Genomic DNA, 17,500 nt, shown 5'->3' with positions numbered 1-17,500 from the left:
GTACCAGTCACGCACTGGGGTCGATGTAATCGACTTAATCCCTTTGTCTATCCTTGTTTGTCCTCTCTGTGTTTAGCCTCTTGTGGGTAGTAAAGAAAAATATATATCCGTTTTCGTAGCAATACCATGTAATAAAAATTAATTTCTTCTCTTTTGCAGCGCTATCGGCGCAGCTGATAAATGTATCGCTGGCATCGGATGTGATATGAGCCTTGCAGATAAACTTTTTGCCAAACTTTGTGGTGAGTTTTAGGTTTATTTAATTCCATTCAAATGTTTAGATACGGAATAATTGTGTAGCTATGGAACAATTTTACATTCTTATCTCTTCCACATGTATACACAAATGTGCAGATTATACTCATAGAGATATACATATAATTGTGTGTGTGTGTGTGTTTGTGTGTTTGTGTGTGTGTGTGTGTATGTATGTGTATGTGTGTGTGCCGGTTAGCGTTTAATGATACTGAGTTGTGAGTCAGATTACATCATGGTTATACCGATATAATGTCGGATAAATATAATAATAACAGAAATACTGGCAAGAATGGATAAACATCCCTTTGTGATTCATCCAAATATAAATATCGCTTAATGAAATGGGCCAATGATGACGCCCAAGGATAATACGGATTATACTATACTAATCTCAATGATACCGACTCTGATATCAAAATCATTTCACTTGTGGAAACGTACGTAGCGATGTATAAAATATAAATTCCATACTAGCATTATTTTTATTATTACATACAACATATGTATACATATATATATATATATATATATATATATATATAGCATTATTTTTTATTACATGCAATATATATATACATATATATGTTATATATATATATATATATATATCTATATTATATATATATATATATATATATATATATATATATATATATATATATACATATCTATCTATATATATATATATATATATATATATGCACCTGTGGAAGCATGGGTGTTTTGTTCAACATTCTTAAAAAAACATTACCCAGGGACATTTTGTGTGGGATAGGCTCCTCAACATATAAAAAAAATTCCAACTAGGCCCCCACCTGCAGGGTCTGCCGTTGTTTATTTTGATATAAAATCAACAAGTGACGTACACATGGTGTGTGATGCATGTGTTTGATATACCCTTATGAAACACGGAGTCATGGTGGGTATATTGGGCTTCGTATATTTGTAACCACACTATCACTATTATGACATGCACTGCTCTCTCACTCATATATATAGTTATGCTATATTCTGTAAATACGAAGTCGATTACAGTATAGAGCTTGGCCACCTTCAGAGTTACCCTGTGCTATTCAGTAGTAGTATTATACAGAATTCCATGTCTGGGTTTGGGCAATTTATATTATATTACATTATATATGTGTGTGTGTTTGTGTGTGTGTGTGTGTCTGTGTGTCTGTGTGTGTGTGCGTATATATATGTATACACATGCTTGTGTGTATACACATGTATGTTCAAGTACTGTGAACTAATTTACTTTTACTCATATTCTTCTAATGATTATTATTGATATTAGGACTATATCCGCTTTCTTTTCTCAAGGACCTAAAACCAGTTGCGACATTAAACAAGCTGTCAAGTGCATATACTTAGCTTCACCAGCAGCCCCTGCCGGTTATCATATGCTGCAAGGGTGAGTCGTCGTCGTCATCTTCATCATCATCATCATCAGCATCATCATCATCATTATTATTATTATTATTATTGATGATAATAATAATAATAATAATAATATCAATAATAATAATAATAATATAATAATAATAATAATAATAATAATAATAATAATAATATAATAATAATAATAATATTAATAATAATAATAACAATAATAATCAAAATAATAATAACAATTATATTGATAATAATAATAATTTCAAATTTTTTCATAGTCTCAGAAATTTTTGGGAGGGGCTAAATTCCCAAAACTACATCATAGACTCTCACACATACACCGACAACTGGGCTAGATTCTTTCCATTAACTGATACACTCATTAATTTATTCATCCTAGAAATATAATTCTTTTCTATCAACCAATTATATATTTATTATATCAAAGTTTCAAAATCGTTTCCACTAAAACCACGATATTCATTGGCTGACATTAAGTCTTCTAAATTCATTACATTATAGAACCGAGTGAGACATCAATTTCCCAGGATACGGGATATCGACATTTAATTGTTCCTTTTTCAAACGTACACAGACTGGTCTGTGACATACAACTTGTTTCACCCAGACCTTTGTGTCACAGAAAATCCGAAGTCTCTATTTTTGATAACGGTGATATGATAGGAGGGAAATTCGGCAGCTATTTCTAGGAGACACCTGTAGGCAACTTTAACATTCAATCCGTCCCAATCAGATAAAATATCAAAACAAAATGGTTTTAGTTTGTCCCCAAAATATAAAACTGAAAACGAAATAGCAATTTCCTTACATTTCATATATTCTCTGTTGTTCATTACTAATGATTGGAAAACAATTAATAACTAGAATTTTTCTTCTTTGATTTCATGTATTTTATTTCTTATATTTCTAGTGTTGTGCGTGACTTCAAAACGTGCATGGTCGGCGCCGGTTGCAAAAACAGTGCAGGCAAAATCTCTAACCAAATATGTGCTGTAAGTCATATTACTTTATTTGATATTTTCAGTTATCTTGGTTTCTTGGCGAAACAAAATATCTCTCTACTTCAGTTCATATTACTGTGTTCATTGTTGTTGTTGCTACTACTGCTACTAATACTGATGTTGATGATATTATTTGACATCAACCCAGCTGGAGCAAATCTATAACATGTTGCTGGTGTTGCTATCGCTGTTGCTTCTGCTGCTATACTTGTACTACTGGCGCCACCTATTATTTCTTATCAGCACCAATAACAGCAGAAGCAGTCGATGCACCATTAAGAACGTGTATAAGCATTCCTATTACAGTTAAGATATAATAAATATATATTTATATTATGGAAGGTTAACAATTAATATTTATTCGATTTTATATTTGTTTTAGACTGTTTAAACGAGATGAAAGAAACACTACTGAAACACAACTGACATACCAATTGGATCTTCAAACAACCTTTTATTATTTCCTCTTCCTTCCGAAACGTTTCTCCAATAAAACTTTGCAAAATTATTTTGTTTTTGTTTTCTTTATTTCTTGAGTGCCATCAAACAGTTTTGGAATTAAGAAAGGAAAAATATTATTCAACTCACTTATAAGAATTCTATAATATAAAAAGATGAGTATAATTTTATGCGTACATACATACATACGTTATTAGAGTCATGGTATATGTAACACACTGTGTAGTTACAAATTTTGAGAAATTAGCCTTCTCAAAGTCAGAATGGAGAAAGCTAATTCGAAGACTACAGATCCAATCCATCACTGAAAATTTAAAAATCTGTAGGACTTTCCAGAAGTTTATCGTTGAAATATATATATGAGCTTGTCTAGATTTATCCATAAGAATACATACTGAAGGCAAAACATACAGATTTGCACATGCATACATACGTACATACATACGTACATACATACGTACATACATACATATACATACATACATACATCCATCCATACATACTTGCATACATACACACATACATACATACATACATATATACACGCATACATACATACATACATACATACATACATATATTCATACATACATATATACATACATACATATATTCATACATACATACATTCATATATTCATACATACATACATACATACATACATATATTCATACATACATACATACATATATACATACATACATACATTCATACTTACATACACATATTCATGCATACATACATACATACATACATATATTCATGCATACATACATACATAGATACATACATACATATATTCATACATACATAATAGATACATGCATACATACATACATACATACATACATACATACATACATACATTGAATCTAGGTTAGAAACCGGCTCTTTCTCTATTTGAAAGAAATCTAGAAATAAAACTGAAAAATCATATACATACATACAAGAGTGAAGATATTAACCACTTTATCGCCAACTGTGAGAGAATGTCTTCGCGATCTCATCTCCTCGCGGGGCATGAAACAGTGGCCAGAATGGTCTGGAAGCGGATAAGAAAAACTAGAGAATATCGAAAAAAGATCTGACCCTACTGAGACCACTTTGTTAAAAGAATATTGGAAGAGCTTTTCAATTAAAACAATCACATATTAAACCACATAATGTCGTGTGGGATCACAAAGAAATTATATGTTCTGTTGTGGGAATCAGCTTCCACTTGGACACGAATGTGATTAGAAAAATATATGAGAAAGAGGATATCTTATGGACCACTGATAAAGACATCCGTCTATTGCAAACCCAGCACCCATGTAGACTTCCAGCTTCGTTACTATTATTATTATTAGAACAACAGGACACATATCATCCCGTCTGAAGCAAAGTGTAACTGAACTTCGAATCTTGGAGAGAGAATTCAAATCGTTAATTTATATGCTGCAAATGATCAGGATATATGAGGTTATATAAATCTGCAAGACCTTCCCCGGGTTTAAAGGATGACTGTTCAATCAAGATACATCCCTTCACCACCTTGCTATCAAGTCGTTGACCGGTAAAATACAGTTTAAATTAAAGAGAGAAATAGAAAATATTTGTGTGTGTGTGTGTTTTATATGCATGTATATATATATATATATATATACATATATATATATATATAATATATATATAATATATATTATATATATATATATATATATATATATATATATATATAATTATATAATATATATATATATATATTATATATATATATATATATATAAAGTTATCTGTAAATGTTTTTGATTTTCACTCCCGATAAATTTATTGCCTTTTTGTGTCCCCAGCACTTGTCATCCTTATTTAGGAGCCCTTAATTATATTTCTACATGAATAATATTTTGTCTAATGACTAATTCGTCTTTTGTGCTGAGCCACTGGTAGTAATCTATATTACTACCCTTTTGTTTATATTCGTATATATATATATATATATATATTATATATAATATATATATATATATATATATATATATATATATATATAATATATATATATATATATATATATATGGTGGGGGTGCATGGCCTGGTCGTCAGGGAAATAGTCTCACGATCGCGAGATCGTGGTGTTTCAATCCATAGACCGGGCGGTGCGTCGTGTTCTTGAGCAAAGCACTTTATCTCACGTTGCTCTGCGATCACTTCTATACATTTAACGTGGTACACCATGCACCTGTTCAGATAACGCCGATTTGAACGGAGGGAGTGGGGTAATGTGCGGCACAGCTATTTGATCACTATAAATAAATCCTTTCTCCAGGTTGTTCACCAAATTTGAACGAACATACGTCGTCCTTGGACGGAAGAATCCATCGTAAATACAGACGTAAAGACAGACGAAATACCTTTACTACCCACAAGGAGCTAAACACAGAGAGGACAAACAAGAATAGACAAACGGATTGATAAGCTTGTACTTATTTCATCGACAACGAAATGATGAAAGGCTTGCTAGCATTTCTACCAGCACGCCGCCTTCATTCTATGAAATATTAAATACAATACAATATAATTGGCAATTGCAATTAAAACCCAAAAGGCAAAATTAATAAATAAGGGTGCAAAATTGCACCTGGAATTGCTAGAAATAAGAGCTAAAACTCGATAAGCCACACAAGAACCCCAACCTCATGAGATATTCTTTCTTTCTTCGGCGAGATAAAGTCACAGAATTCTAGCATTTGCAGGTGCTGCTTTGCATCGTATATATATATATATATAATCAACCGATAAGGGTGAGAAAATTGGGTACTAATTTAATAGCACATTCATATATATATTATATATAAAGGCGGTGCTCCAGCATGGCCACAATCAAATGACTGAAACAAGTAAAAGAGTAAAAGATATACATATATATATATATATATATATATATATAGATAGAGAGAGAGAGAGAGAGAGAGAGAGGGAGAGAGAGATGGATAGATAGATAAATAGATAGATAGATAGATAGATAGATAGATAGATAGATAGATAGATAGATAGATAGATAGATAGATAGATAGATAGATAGATAGATTTTCCCTTTCTATCAATCCACATCTGAACACGATCACACAGCTTAATCTTAGCATATTTATATATATATATATATATATAGAGAGAGAGAGAGACAGACAGACAGAGAGACAGAGAGAGAGAGAGAGAGAGAGAGAGAGAGAGATGGATAGATAGATAAATAGATAGATAGATAGATAGATAGATAGATAGATAGATAGATAGATAGATAGATAGATAGATAGATAGATAGATTTTCCCTTTCTATCAATCCACATCTGAACACGATCACACTACTAATCTTAGCATTAATACCACTAATTTCCATACATACCAAACAGCATTCATATTCTAGTATTTAAATCTATTTTAAATGCATCACTTCCAGATCTGCTTACCTCCATTGCATATAGACTTTTCACTCATGTAATATTTAACCCGACGCCGTTTTGCAGTCGACGTTCAGTCAAAATCAGTGAACAGCTTCTGACGATACCGGTATGACTTTGAATCTCTTTCATAATTCATAATAATGAACTTTATACTTCATAATTCCACCTCAATTCATCTAATTTTATATATACATCTTTACTTTTCATAGAAAGCTTTTATTTTTTTATCTGAGGTGCATTTTCCTTTTTTTTTTACTTTTCCCCTATTTTTACAACGTGTAGTCTCTTTTCTTTGAAGTTTTTTCTAGGTTATATATATATCATATTATATATATATATATATATATTATATATATATATATATTATATATATATATATTATATATATATATATATATATATATATATATATATATATATATATATATATATATATATATATATTATATATATATCTCGGTGTCTGCTTCTGTCCTCACCTTCCACCCTCTTTGGTCCCCTCTCTCTCTTACCCCCTTCTCTCTCTCACCGTCTTGCGACTTGCTGCCTCAGCCATTCTGTTTCCATCGGCCGCTTGTTCAACATGTGTCTTATTACCGAAAAGGTAATTATTTTTCCACGCTTGCTGATATTGTTTTTGTGTCTCTCTTTTTGTCTCAAAGCCGTAGGGCGCCTGTGTCATCCATGTTTTTAACCGTTACTGTCTCCATAAAAGATTTTTCGTTTCATGTTCGTCTTTGTGTCATCCATGTTTTTAACCGTTACTGTCTCCCAAAAAGATTTTTCGTTTCATGTTCGTCTTTGTTGCGTTGCATTCTTTCCTTCTGTGGCTGGCTGATTCAGAGCGGATCTCAGAATTAAACAGCCGAAATCTGCGATGAGGGATCAGTTTCTGACTGAAGAATGAAGGCTTTGAATGACCCGTTTGTCTTTTTGTTCGTCCCTTCGTGTATTTCATGTTATTTATTTATGTAAAGGTTTATTACATATATGTATATACACACACACATATATATATGTATATATATATATATATATATACACTTATATATATATATGTGTGTGTGTGTGTGTGTGTGTGTATGTGTGTGTGTGTGTATGTATAAATTTATAAATAAGAATAATATCGATATTTAAATATCGATCTTATCAAGTGGCCAGCATGGGAATAAATGCCATACAAAGGTAATAATTATTTTAAACTATATATAAGGGGATCTGGCTACTTGATAAGATCGATATTTAAATATCGGTATTATCCTTATTTATAAATTTATATAATTTGTCAAGGTATTCACTGCGGTTTTTATTTTTGACCATATCGCGCTTGTGAGGTGGTTGGCGAGCAATTTGGTCTGGTCTTCTACATACGTACATATATATGTATGTAAGGAGGTTCGTATATGTAATTATAACGTATGTGATGTACATATATATTTGTATTTATGTACCCATCTGGCATATTCAACTGACGAAGGCAGAGCTTATTGGAAGCAAAGCCAGAAATCCAGGATCTTGAATTATCCAGTAAAATCGTTTTGGCTACGTTATTTTGTCTCTCTGTCTTCTCTCATGGCGCGATATGAACATTTAAGGTGTTTTTTGGAGTCGGGGTCTCGACTGCTATTTCGGCATGGTGGTATCTCTCAGATACCCTTATTTATAGTTTTATATATAACTGATAAACCACATTCGCATTCTTATTAAAAATGTATCGACTACGAGTTACTCTGGATTTTCATCGTAGAGTTCGTGGCCCCATTGTAGATGCGAAGAAGGATGTTTAATAGCGAAAGTAAAATGGAAAAGGTGCATCAGTATATAGTGTGTGTGATTATTTAGTGGTTATTGAAGTGTGTCTCTCTCGAGCAGGATTCGAAACGGCTAATTGAAACGGCTGTTGTTTACATCTCACTTGTATTAATCAAAATCGCCCTGGTACCAGAACATCCAGACGTTATTTGCATAGAACAGTGAGAGGTAAGTAAAGAAGGCCCAAAGCCAGACTTTAGATTGTGTAGGTTTATTTTCACCCACTCCGATGTTTACACACGCCCAGCTTTACGTCACTACGAGTAGAGCAACGGACACCAGTAATTTGAAAATTAGTGTCGACCAAACAGAAAATATCGTCTACAAAGAAGTTATGCAATCATATTAATATTATCGAAAGGAAAACGATTCACAATTTCGATAATAGGATTTGTGAACTTTGAATTGTAAGAGTACAAACAAGCGATAAATAGTGTAAACAACTAAAATAAAAGTATATCTAAATAACATTTTTGTCTTAATACTTTTTATGTGCATATAACCATTCGCTGTCTCTCTTTTACTCTCTTTTACTTGTTTCAGTCATTTGACTGCGGCCATGCTGGAGCACCGCCTTTTGTCGAGCAAATCGACCCCGGGACTTATTCTTTGTAAGCCCAATACTTATTCTATCGGTCTCTTTTGCCGAACCGCTAAGTAACGGGGACGTAAACACACCAGCATCGGTTGTCAAGCAATGCTGGGGGGACAAACACAGACACACAAACACACACACAATTACATATATATATATATATACATATATACGACAGGCTTCTTTCAGTTTCCGTCTACCAAATCCACTCACAAGGCATTGGTCGGCCCGGGGCTATAGCAGAAGACACTTCCCCAAGATGCCACGCAGTGGGACTGAACCCGGAACCATGTGGTTGGTTAGCAAGCTACTTACCACACAGCCACTCCTGCGCCTATGTATCACCAACAATAATGTGATTTCTCTAAGACATCACTCAGTAATCTATCAAGACCATCTACACATTTCTCTATACATACTGCTATTCTGGATCTACTATATTCTCTACATTCGTATTTTACGCGAAATATAAACCTTATGGATTTACAATATCTTAAATAATTTTTATATATATTAATATCGTTTTTAAAAAGTCAGTAGAACTATATTTTGTACATTGTTCATATATTCTTAACATATTCGTATATATTGTATCTATATATTTTTAATGTATATTTAATACATTTTCTGTATATTTATATAAATATATACTTTTAACACATGATTTGGTGCATATAATGAATTCAGAACAGAATATATTTTGGTAACCTCTCTTTTGTCTCTCTTCATAATTTCTATATGTATGTATATATATATATATTATATATATATATATATATATAGTTATGTTTTTAGCTTGTGCTTTTTCCATGATCATACGTGAGTATTTATTTATATCCCTCGAAATTTCTACTGAAGAAGGAATATATCTTTTTTATAAGATTAAGTCCGAAATTGATTCAATATAGAGATAACGAAATTTAAATTTTCTAAAGTAGTTGCCCGTTTTCAGTTTCAATTTTCCTGTAACAAGCGGATTATAAGTGGATAAAACAGTGTATTTGGCTTTAGAATAACCCTCTTTAGCCCTTAATTATATGATATATATATATATATATATATATATATATATATATATATATATAATTATATGTATATATATCTGTAAATTAATATGTTACCATTATTCAATAGTCACGATAAAACTCTGAGTTTCAGATGCCGAAGTGGAAATTCACAACATCATCTCTTCTGTTATCTGGCCATCTGAAAAACGCTACGAAAAAATACCGTTATATAAAGGGAAATTACTGTGTTATAATTCCGCTACATATATAAATTAAGATTAAAAGTTCATAGTAAACACGTAAACATGGCTACTCATACGCTCACATGTGCGCTCGCGGACCCACGTGCGTACTTATACGTCACTATGAAAACGTACACATCTTCACTCGCATTTTTCGCCAAATGTATACGCATATATATACAAACTCATACACACACGCGTACCGTAAAAGTTCATACATACGTCTATATACGCACAAGCACAAGAAAAAACATGGTTAAAGGTAACAATACAGAAAAAAACAACAATACAGAAAAAAACATAAGGAATTATACAAAGCGTAAAAACCACGTTCATATTCTTTCTTTTTCTTTTTCTTTTTCCTTGTTTCAGTCATTTTGACTGCGGCCATGCTGGAGCACCGCCTTTTAGTCGAGCAAATCGACCCCGGGAGTTATTCTTTTTTGTAAGCCCAGTACTTATTCTTATCGGTCTCCTTTTGTCGAAGAACCGCTAAGTGACGGGGACATAAACACACCAGCATCGGTTGTCAAGCAATGCTAGGGGGACAAACACAGACACACAAACAAACATATATATATATATATACGACGGGCTTCTTTCAGTTTCCGTCTACCACATCCACTCACAAGGCTTTGGTCGGCCCGGGGCTATAGCAGAAGACACTTGCCCAAGGTGCCAGGCAGTGGGACTGAACCCGGAGCAATGTGGTTGGTAAGCAAGCTACTTACCACACAGCCACTCCTGCGCCTATATACGGACATCCCCTTATGCACTCATACACACACACGCCCATATATGTACATACCCACACATATTTATATACGCATACACACACATGCATACACAAAAAAGGAATATACATATGCCAAAAAAAAATTGTATAAACGTCTATATATATGCATTCTTATGGCCGCACACACGCACACATCTAAAACTGCCCACTCATACATATTCACACACGTGTACAAAAAATCTATTTACACGTCTATATAGGCACAGGAAAAATGTAGAATGAAAGAGTACAGAAAAAAATTATTATGTGTGAAAATATAAAAATATATGAAATAATAAAAGGTATAATAAGATAAAAAAACTTTTTTGGACATAATATAGAAAGCATGATCCGAAAAGTTCTGTCCTTGAGTTTAGACATGTAGTAGGTCTAAGCTGCTTTTCCAGATAAGCCATCTCTCCATGTCGCATAGACCGCACTTTCCGCTGCCGTTGGTGTAGGGCTTACATTTGGCCAAAATCTTCCAATGGCTTTTATAATTGACACCTTTATCTTTTAATGACCAAATATGATTAGATAATTTTGTCGCTTTTCTTTTGTTCCAGTGCCTAAAACTCAAGGTGTTGTTATTGAACCTGGCTCTGAAATTACCCTCTGTAAGGCCCACGTATTTCTTCGTCGAAACGGTGTCTTTATTGGTTATAGAGTCCACGGTAGCTTCGTAGATGATGGTCTCGGACATGCAAGCTCCATTTAGCGGGCACAATTTTTTATTCCTGCATGAACAGCTGTTTTCTTGTTGTGGTTTTTGTGTGTTATGTGTGATTATATTTTTAAAATTGGTAGTTGAACTAAAACTAATTTTTAAATTGTGTTTATTGAAGAGTTTCCTATAAGTGTGGTTAACTGGAAAATGTCGATCTATCAGTGTTAAGAAATATTTACCTATATTGAAGGTCACATCGGGTGAGTAAGGGGGTGTAAACCAGATGATCTTCCTATTTCTATTTTTCCTCTTCTTTACTGTTGGGCTAGTAACAGGTGTATATTTTTTTTCGCTAAAACCACTATCTTTTAAAGCCTTATTATAAACTGGGGCAACGCTATTAAAAATGTCCTTATCGGAGGAGAGGCTAGAAATTCTCTTACTAATATTTTAAACTAAATTTTTGAATACTATAGGGGGATGGCATGAACCTACATTAATATAACTAAGTCTATCATTGGGCTTCCTATAAGGCTTATAAATATTCTTATTTAGATCTAAGGAAACGTCTAGGAAATTGACAACCGTCAGGTTAGTAACTATAGTTATACTAAGTCCGAAGTATTTCATTAATTGGATAATATCCTTCCTAAAACGATCCTGTGCTGGTCCATTTGTATTAGCGGTTAAAGCGAGGGCATCATCTTTGTAGATGGCGAAATATACGTCAGGAAATGTCTTACCTAAAGTATCTAGAAGAAAAATCCAATAAGATCGCAAATGCCTGCTCCATCATATGACCCCATGCTCACATCGAAAGCACCCTCTGTGTCGGTATTTTTGACTCACTTTGCGTTCTCGCTGAAAAGTAAGGTCTTTCTAGCATGGAAGATTATGTCCTTATCCTGTGTACTGATTTCTATGAAATCGCTAGCGAAGACGAGGGCTTTATCTAGCAGTTCTTTAGAGATAGAGGCATAAAAATCAACAATATCGAATTGTGTAAACCTCGCTTTTTTCTTATTCTTAATGGCTTTAAACCAGTCTACGACTTCTATACTATTGGACCATTGTACTAGCCTAGTAGCGGTCTTAATTTTTGCATTTATTTTATCTAAAATTTCTTTACTAATAATCCCTAGTTCTGACTTAGCTGGGTTGATAAGCCTATATTTAGGGTTGGAAAGGAAGTTCTCTTTGTGGTCTTTAATTGTAATAAAGGTCTCTTTTTGGGGAGGGACTTCTATTTTTTAATCTAATTTAAGTTTAGCGGCGATAACGCTAGCTTCTTTATTAATTTCATTATAGGTCTGTGGCTTAGCCTTAGTGTAATTATTAATGATGCTGTTGTGTAAGAGTTGTAAATATTTGCTGTTATCTACCAGGTACAAGTTCTTGGTTTTATCCGAAAAAAGTGCTTTTTTCTTGGAGCTTTTTATATGTTTCATATCTTTTCAATTTATATTGGAAATTGTTAAAAGACTTACGAAATTTTAAATTGAGGTCTCTTTCTTTCTTTTGTTATCTTACCGTTTTTACCAATATATATATATATATATAAACATGTATGTATGTATACATATGTATACATGTGTACATGTATACATATGTATAAATATGTATACGTGTATACATGTACAGTTGCGGCCAAAATGTTCAGAACGGCATTGTTTTCGTCAGAAAAGTAAGTATAAGTTTTTATCAAAGTTGTTTTATATTCTATAATTTTCACAGACAATAAATACAATATTAATTGTTATTGTATGAGATTTTGGTGTAATTTGAGAGGATAATACAAAAGTTATGGATGATTTAGTGATTTACTGCAAAACCCATGGCGGCCAAAAGGATCAGAACGGTTGAAAAAAATAACAAAATAATCAAAAATGACAGAGAATACTGGAATTATTTAATATTTAGTGTGAAGCCCTTTAGCTTCAATCACACTCTGATATCTTTGACTGCATGAGGAAACTAAATTTTCAATTTCTTGCTGGGTGGTCTTATTCCATTCTTCCTGAAGGGCATTCCATATTTGCTCAGTTGTTTTAGGATTTCTGGCTTTCGAACGTTCTCCTAGAATATTCCATACATTTTCAATAGGATTGAGATCTGGGCTTTGAGCAGGCCAATCCATAACAATAAACTTTTCAGCATTAAGGAAGTTCCTGACCACCTTAGCCTTGTGACATGGGGCATTGTCCAGCATGAATATGGGTGGTCGCTTAGTTGAATTTTTCAGCACAGGCAAGACATGATCTTTTACAAGTTGTTTATAAACTCCTGCATTTACCTTTCCATGTAATCGCACCAAAGGGCCCACACCATCTCCAGATATCATCCCCCAAACCATGACACATCCTCCACCGAATTTAACACTAGTCTTAAGGCATTTAGGCGACAATTTTTCACCTACTTTTCTACGAACGTACCTTTTCCCATCTGAGCCAAATAACATAAACTTAGATTCATCACTGAAATGCACCGTTTGCCATTTTTCTTCAGACCACAACACATGTTTGGTTGCAAAGGTAAGACGACACTTTTTATTCTTGGAGCTGATCAGTGGCTTCCCTACAGGTGCTCTTGCTTGCAGGTCATGTTCAACTAAACGAAGAGACACAGTTTTTCGAGATAAAGTTTTCTTCAATACAATGCTCATTTTCCGAGAAACAGCAGCAGCAGTTTTAAATCTGTCCTTTTTAACCAACTTTACCATAGCACGATCTTCTCTCTTGGTCGTTTTTCTTGGCCTACCTGTAAACTTTCTTGCTTCGCACGAACTACAATCATCGTAGACATTAAGAATACCGTGTACAACACTTTTTGACTTGTTAACAATCTTTGCAATAGATCCAATACTTAAATTATCCTTCCTTCGAAGCTTAATAATCTGCTGACGAATTGGTAACGGAGTAAGTGGCATTATATTAACAAAGTACACTGCAAATATTCTTACTAATGTTTAGTAAACGAACCGTCACGTAAACAAATTCAAAACATTAGAGTTCGCCGGTTAAATATACTAAAACACGGAGTAAAAGCAACCGTTCTGATCATTTTGGCCGCCATGGGTTTTGCAGTAAATCACTAAATCATCCATAACTTTTGTATTATCCTCTCAAATTACACCAAAATCTCAGGCAATAACAAATAATATCGTATTTATTGTCTGTGAAAATTATAGAATATAAAACAACTTTGATAAAAAAATTGTATCTACTTTTCTGACGAAAACAATGCCGTTCTGAACATTTAGGCCGCCACTGTATATATAGCAGCTATTTCCTCGTATGCGAGCAAAGACATTGCTAGAAAGAATCATTGAAATAAGTTATTGATGATGCGATCTGAGGCATTTGTATGACTCGTGAGCGGGGCCAAAGATTTGCACCTTCTATTGCATAATGTGCCTGGTGGCAGAGGGAGTAGGTGTCACAGTACCAATTCTTTTGACATGCCTTCCAATCCTCAAAACTAAAAAGTACGCCTTTCCACATGTTGCACATGTGTTGTTAACAACAGCCACATCATGATTTACAAAGGGTTGATTCCCGTGATTTCTCTATTGGTTGACCAGGTTTGCATAACTCAAGCATTTCCTCTCGCAAATCACACACATAAAATGCAACGCTCTCTCATTTTCCAAAGGGTCATTCTTTCTGAACCTTCTCTTGATCGTCTCCAACTTCATTCTCTCTTTCAAACCTCGAACAACCACTGACCACTCTTTTCCTCCATCTATTTCGGTGTTGTGCCTCTTTCCCCAAATCAACAACTGTAACCCACTGTCTCTGTCAGAGCAATTCTGACGGACACCTCGGACTTCATTACGGGATTTCTGAGCTGGCCTCCTAACATCTTCCGGCTCACCATACAAAAGTTACTTAAGAAGTCTTTAATCTTTCATTCTCACCAGATGTCCCCCACACCGCCTCAAATGACTATGCATAACCATCGATGAAACGCACCAACTACGACTTCTCTAAATAAAAGAATTCAGTTACAAATTCTACCCTATGTCCATACATAGTCACAGACGGTTCCATACACACATATATAGAAACATGTATACATGCATACAAGTATATATATATATATTATATATATATATATATATATATATATATATATATATATATATGCGTGTGTGTGTGTATATATGTGGAGGCGCAATGGCCTAGTGGTTAGGGCAGCGGACTCGCGGTCACAGGATCGCGGTTTCGGTCCCCAGACCGGGCGTTGTGTGTGTTTATTGACAGAAAACACCAAAAAGCTCCACGAGGCTCCGGCAAAGGGTGGTGATCCCTGCTGTACTCTTTCACCACTCTTTCTCCCACTCTTTCTTCTGTTGGCCTGCTCGCTTAGCCAGCGGGGTGGCGTCACTCGAAGGCTAAAAACAATGCGAACGCATTGTGACCAGCGATGTGTAACAACATCTGATGGTCTCGTCGGTCACGTGATCACGTGATGTATATATATATATATATATATATATATATATACGATGGATTTTCCCGTCGAAGGAAGACATATGACCGTTAAACGTTTGGTGAACAACCTGGAGAAAGGATTTATTTATAGTGATCAAATGCTTGTGCCGCACATTATCCCACTCCCTCCGTTCAAATCGGCGTTATCTGAACAGGTGCATGGTGTACCACGTTTCATGTATAGAAGTGATCGCAGAGCAACGGGAGATAAAGTGTTTTACTCAAGAACACGACCCACCGCCCGGTCTATGGATTAAAACACCACAATCTCGCGATCGTGAGACTATTTCCCTGACGACTAGGCCATGAACCCCCACCATATATATATATAATATATATATATGTATGTATATATATGTATATATATTATATATATATATATATATATATATATATATATATATATATATATATATATATATATATATATATATATACATATGTATGTATGTATGTATGTATATATACATGCATATCAAACACACACACACAAATATTTTCTATTTCTCTCTTTAATTTAAACTGTATTTTACCGGTCAACGACTTGATAGCAAGGTGGTGAAGGGATGTATCTTGATTGAACAGTCATCCTTTAAGTCTGAGGAAGGTCTTTATATAACCTCAGATACCTGATCATTTGCAGCATATAAATTAACGATTTGCATTCTTTCTCCGAGGTGGATGATATGTATCCTGTTGTTCTAATAATAATAATAATAGGAACGAAGCTGGAAGTCTACCTCGGAAGCTGGATTTGCAACAGACGGATGTCTTTATCAATGGTCCATAAGATATCCTCTTTCTCTTGTAATTTGCTAATCACATTCGTGTCCAAGTGGAAGCTGATTCCCACAACAGAACATATAATTTCTTTGTGATCCCACACGACATTTTGTGTCCGATTGTGGTTTAACTTGTGATTGTTTTAATTGAAAAGCTCTACCAATATTCTTTTAACAAAGTGGTCTCAGTAGGGTCAGATCTTTTTTCGATATTCTCTTGTTTTTCGTATCCTCTTCCAGACCATTCTGGCCACTGTTTCATGCCCCGCGAGGAGATAAGATCGCGAAGACATTCTGTCACAGTTGGCGATAAAGTGGTTAATATCTTCACTCTTGTACGTATGTATATGATTGTTCAGTTTTATTTCTAGATTTCTTGCCAATAGAGAAAAAGCCGGTTTCTAAACTAGATTCAATGTATGTATGTATGTATGTATGTATGTATGTATGTATGTATTTATGTATGTATGTATGTATGTATGTATGTATGTATGTATGTATGTATGTATGTATGTATGTATGTATGCATGTGCAAATCTGTATGTTTTGCCT

The 17,500-nt window shown here is 34.0% G+C and overlaps 1 protein-coding gene across 1 annotated transcript in view; it reads left to right on the top strand.

Annotated features, from left to right (window-relative positions):
- The window catches only part of LOC118767810, a 7,347-nt gene extending 4,164 nt beyond the window's left edge, over window positions 1-3,183 (top strand). Inside the window, exons 3-6 of the mRNA XM_036513042.1 lie at window positions 160-242; window positions 1,582-1,672; window positions 2,585-2,666; window positions 3,058-3,183. Coding sequence (XP_036368935.1) covers window positions 160-242; window positions 1,582-1,672; window positions 2,585-2,666; window positions 3,058-3,066 — 265 coding nt within the window. The 3' untranslated portion in view covers window positions 3,067-3,183. The remainder of the gene's footprint in view (window positions 1-159; window positions 243-1,581; window positions 1,673-2,584; window positions 2,667-3,057) is intronic.
- Window positions 3,184-17,500: the final 14,317 nt, after the last annotated feature.

Source organism: Octopus sinensis, linkage group LG24, assembly GCF_006345805.1.
Source record: "Octopus sinensis linkage group LG24, ASM634580v1, whole genome shotgun sequence".
In the NCBI taxonomy this organism is placed as follows: Eukaryota; Metazoa; Mollusca; class Cephalopoda; order Octopoda; family Octopodidae; genus Octopus; species Octopus sinensis.
This window is presented reverse-complemented; position numbering and strand designations above follow the sequence as displayed.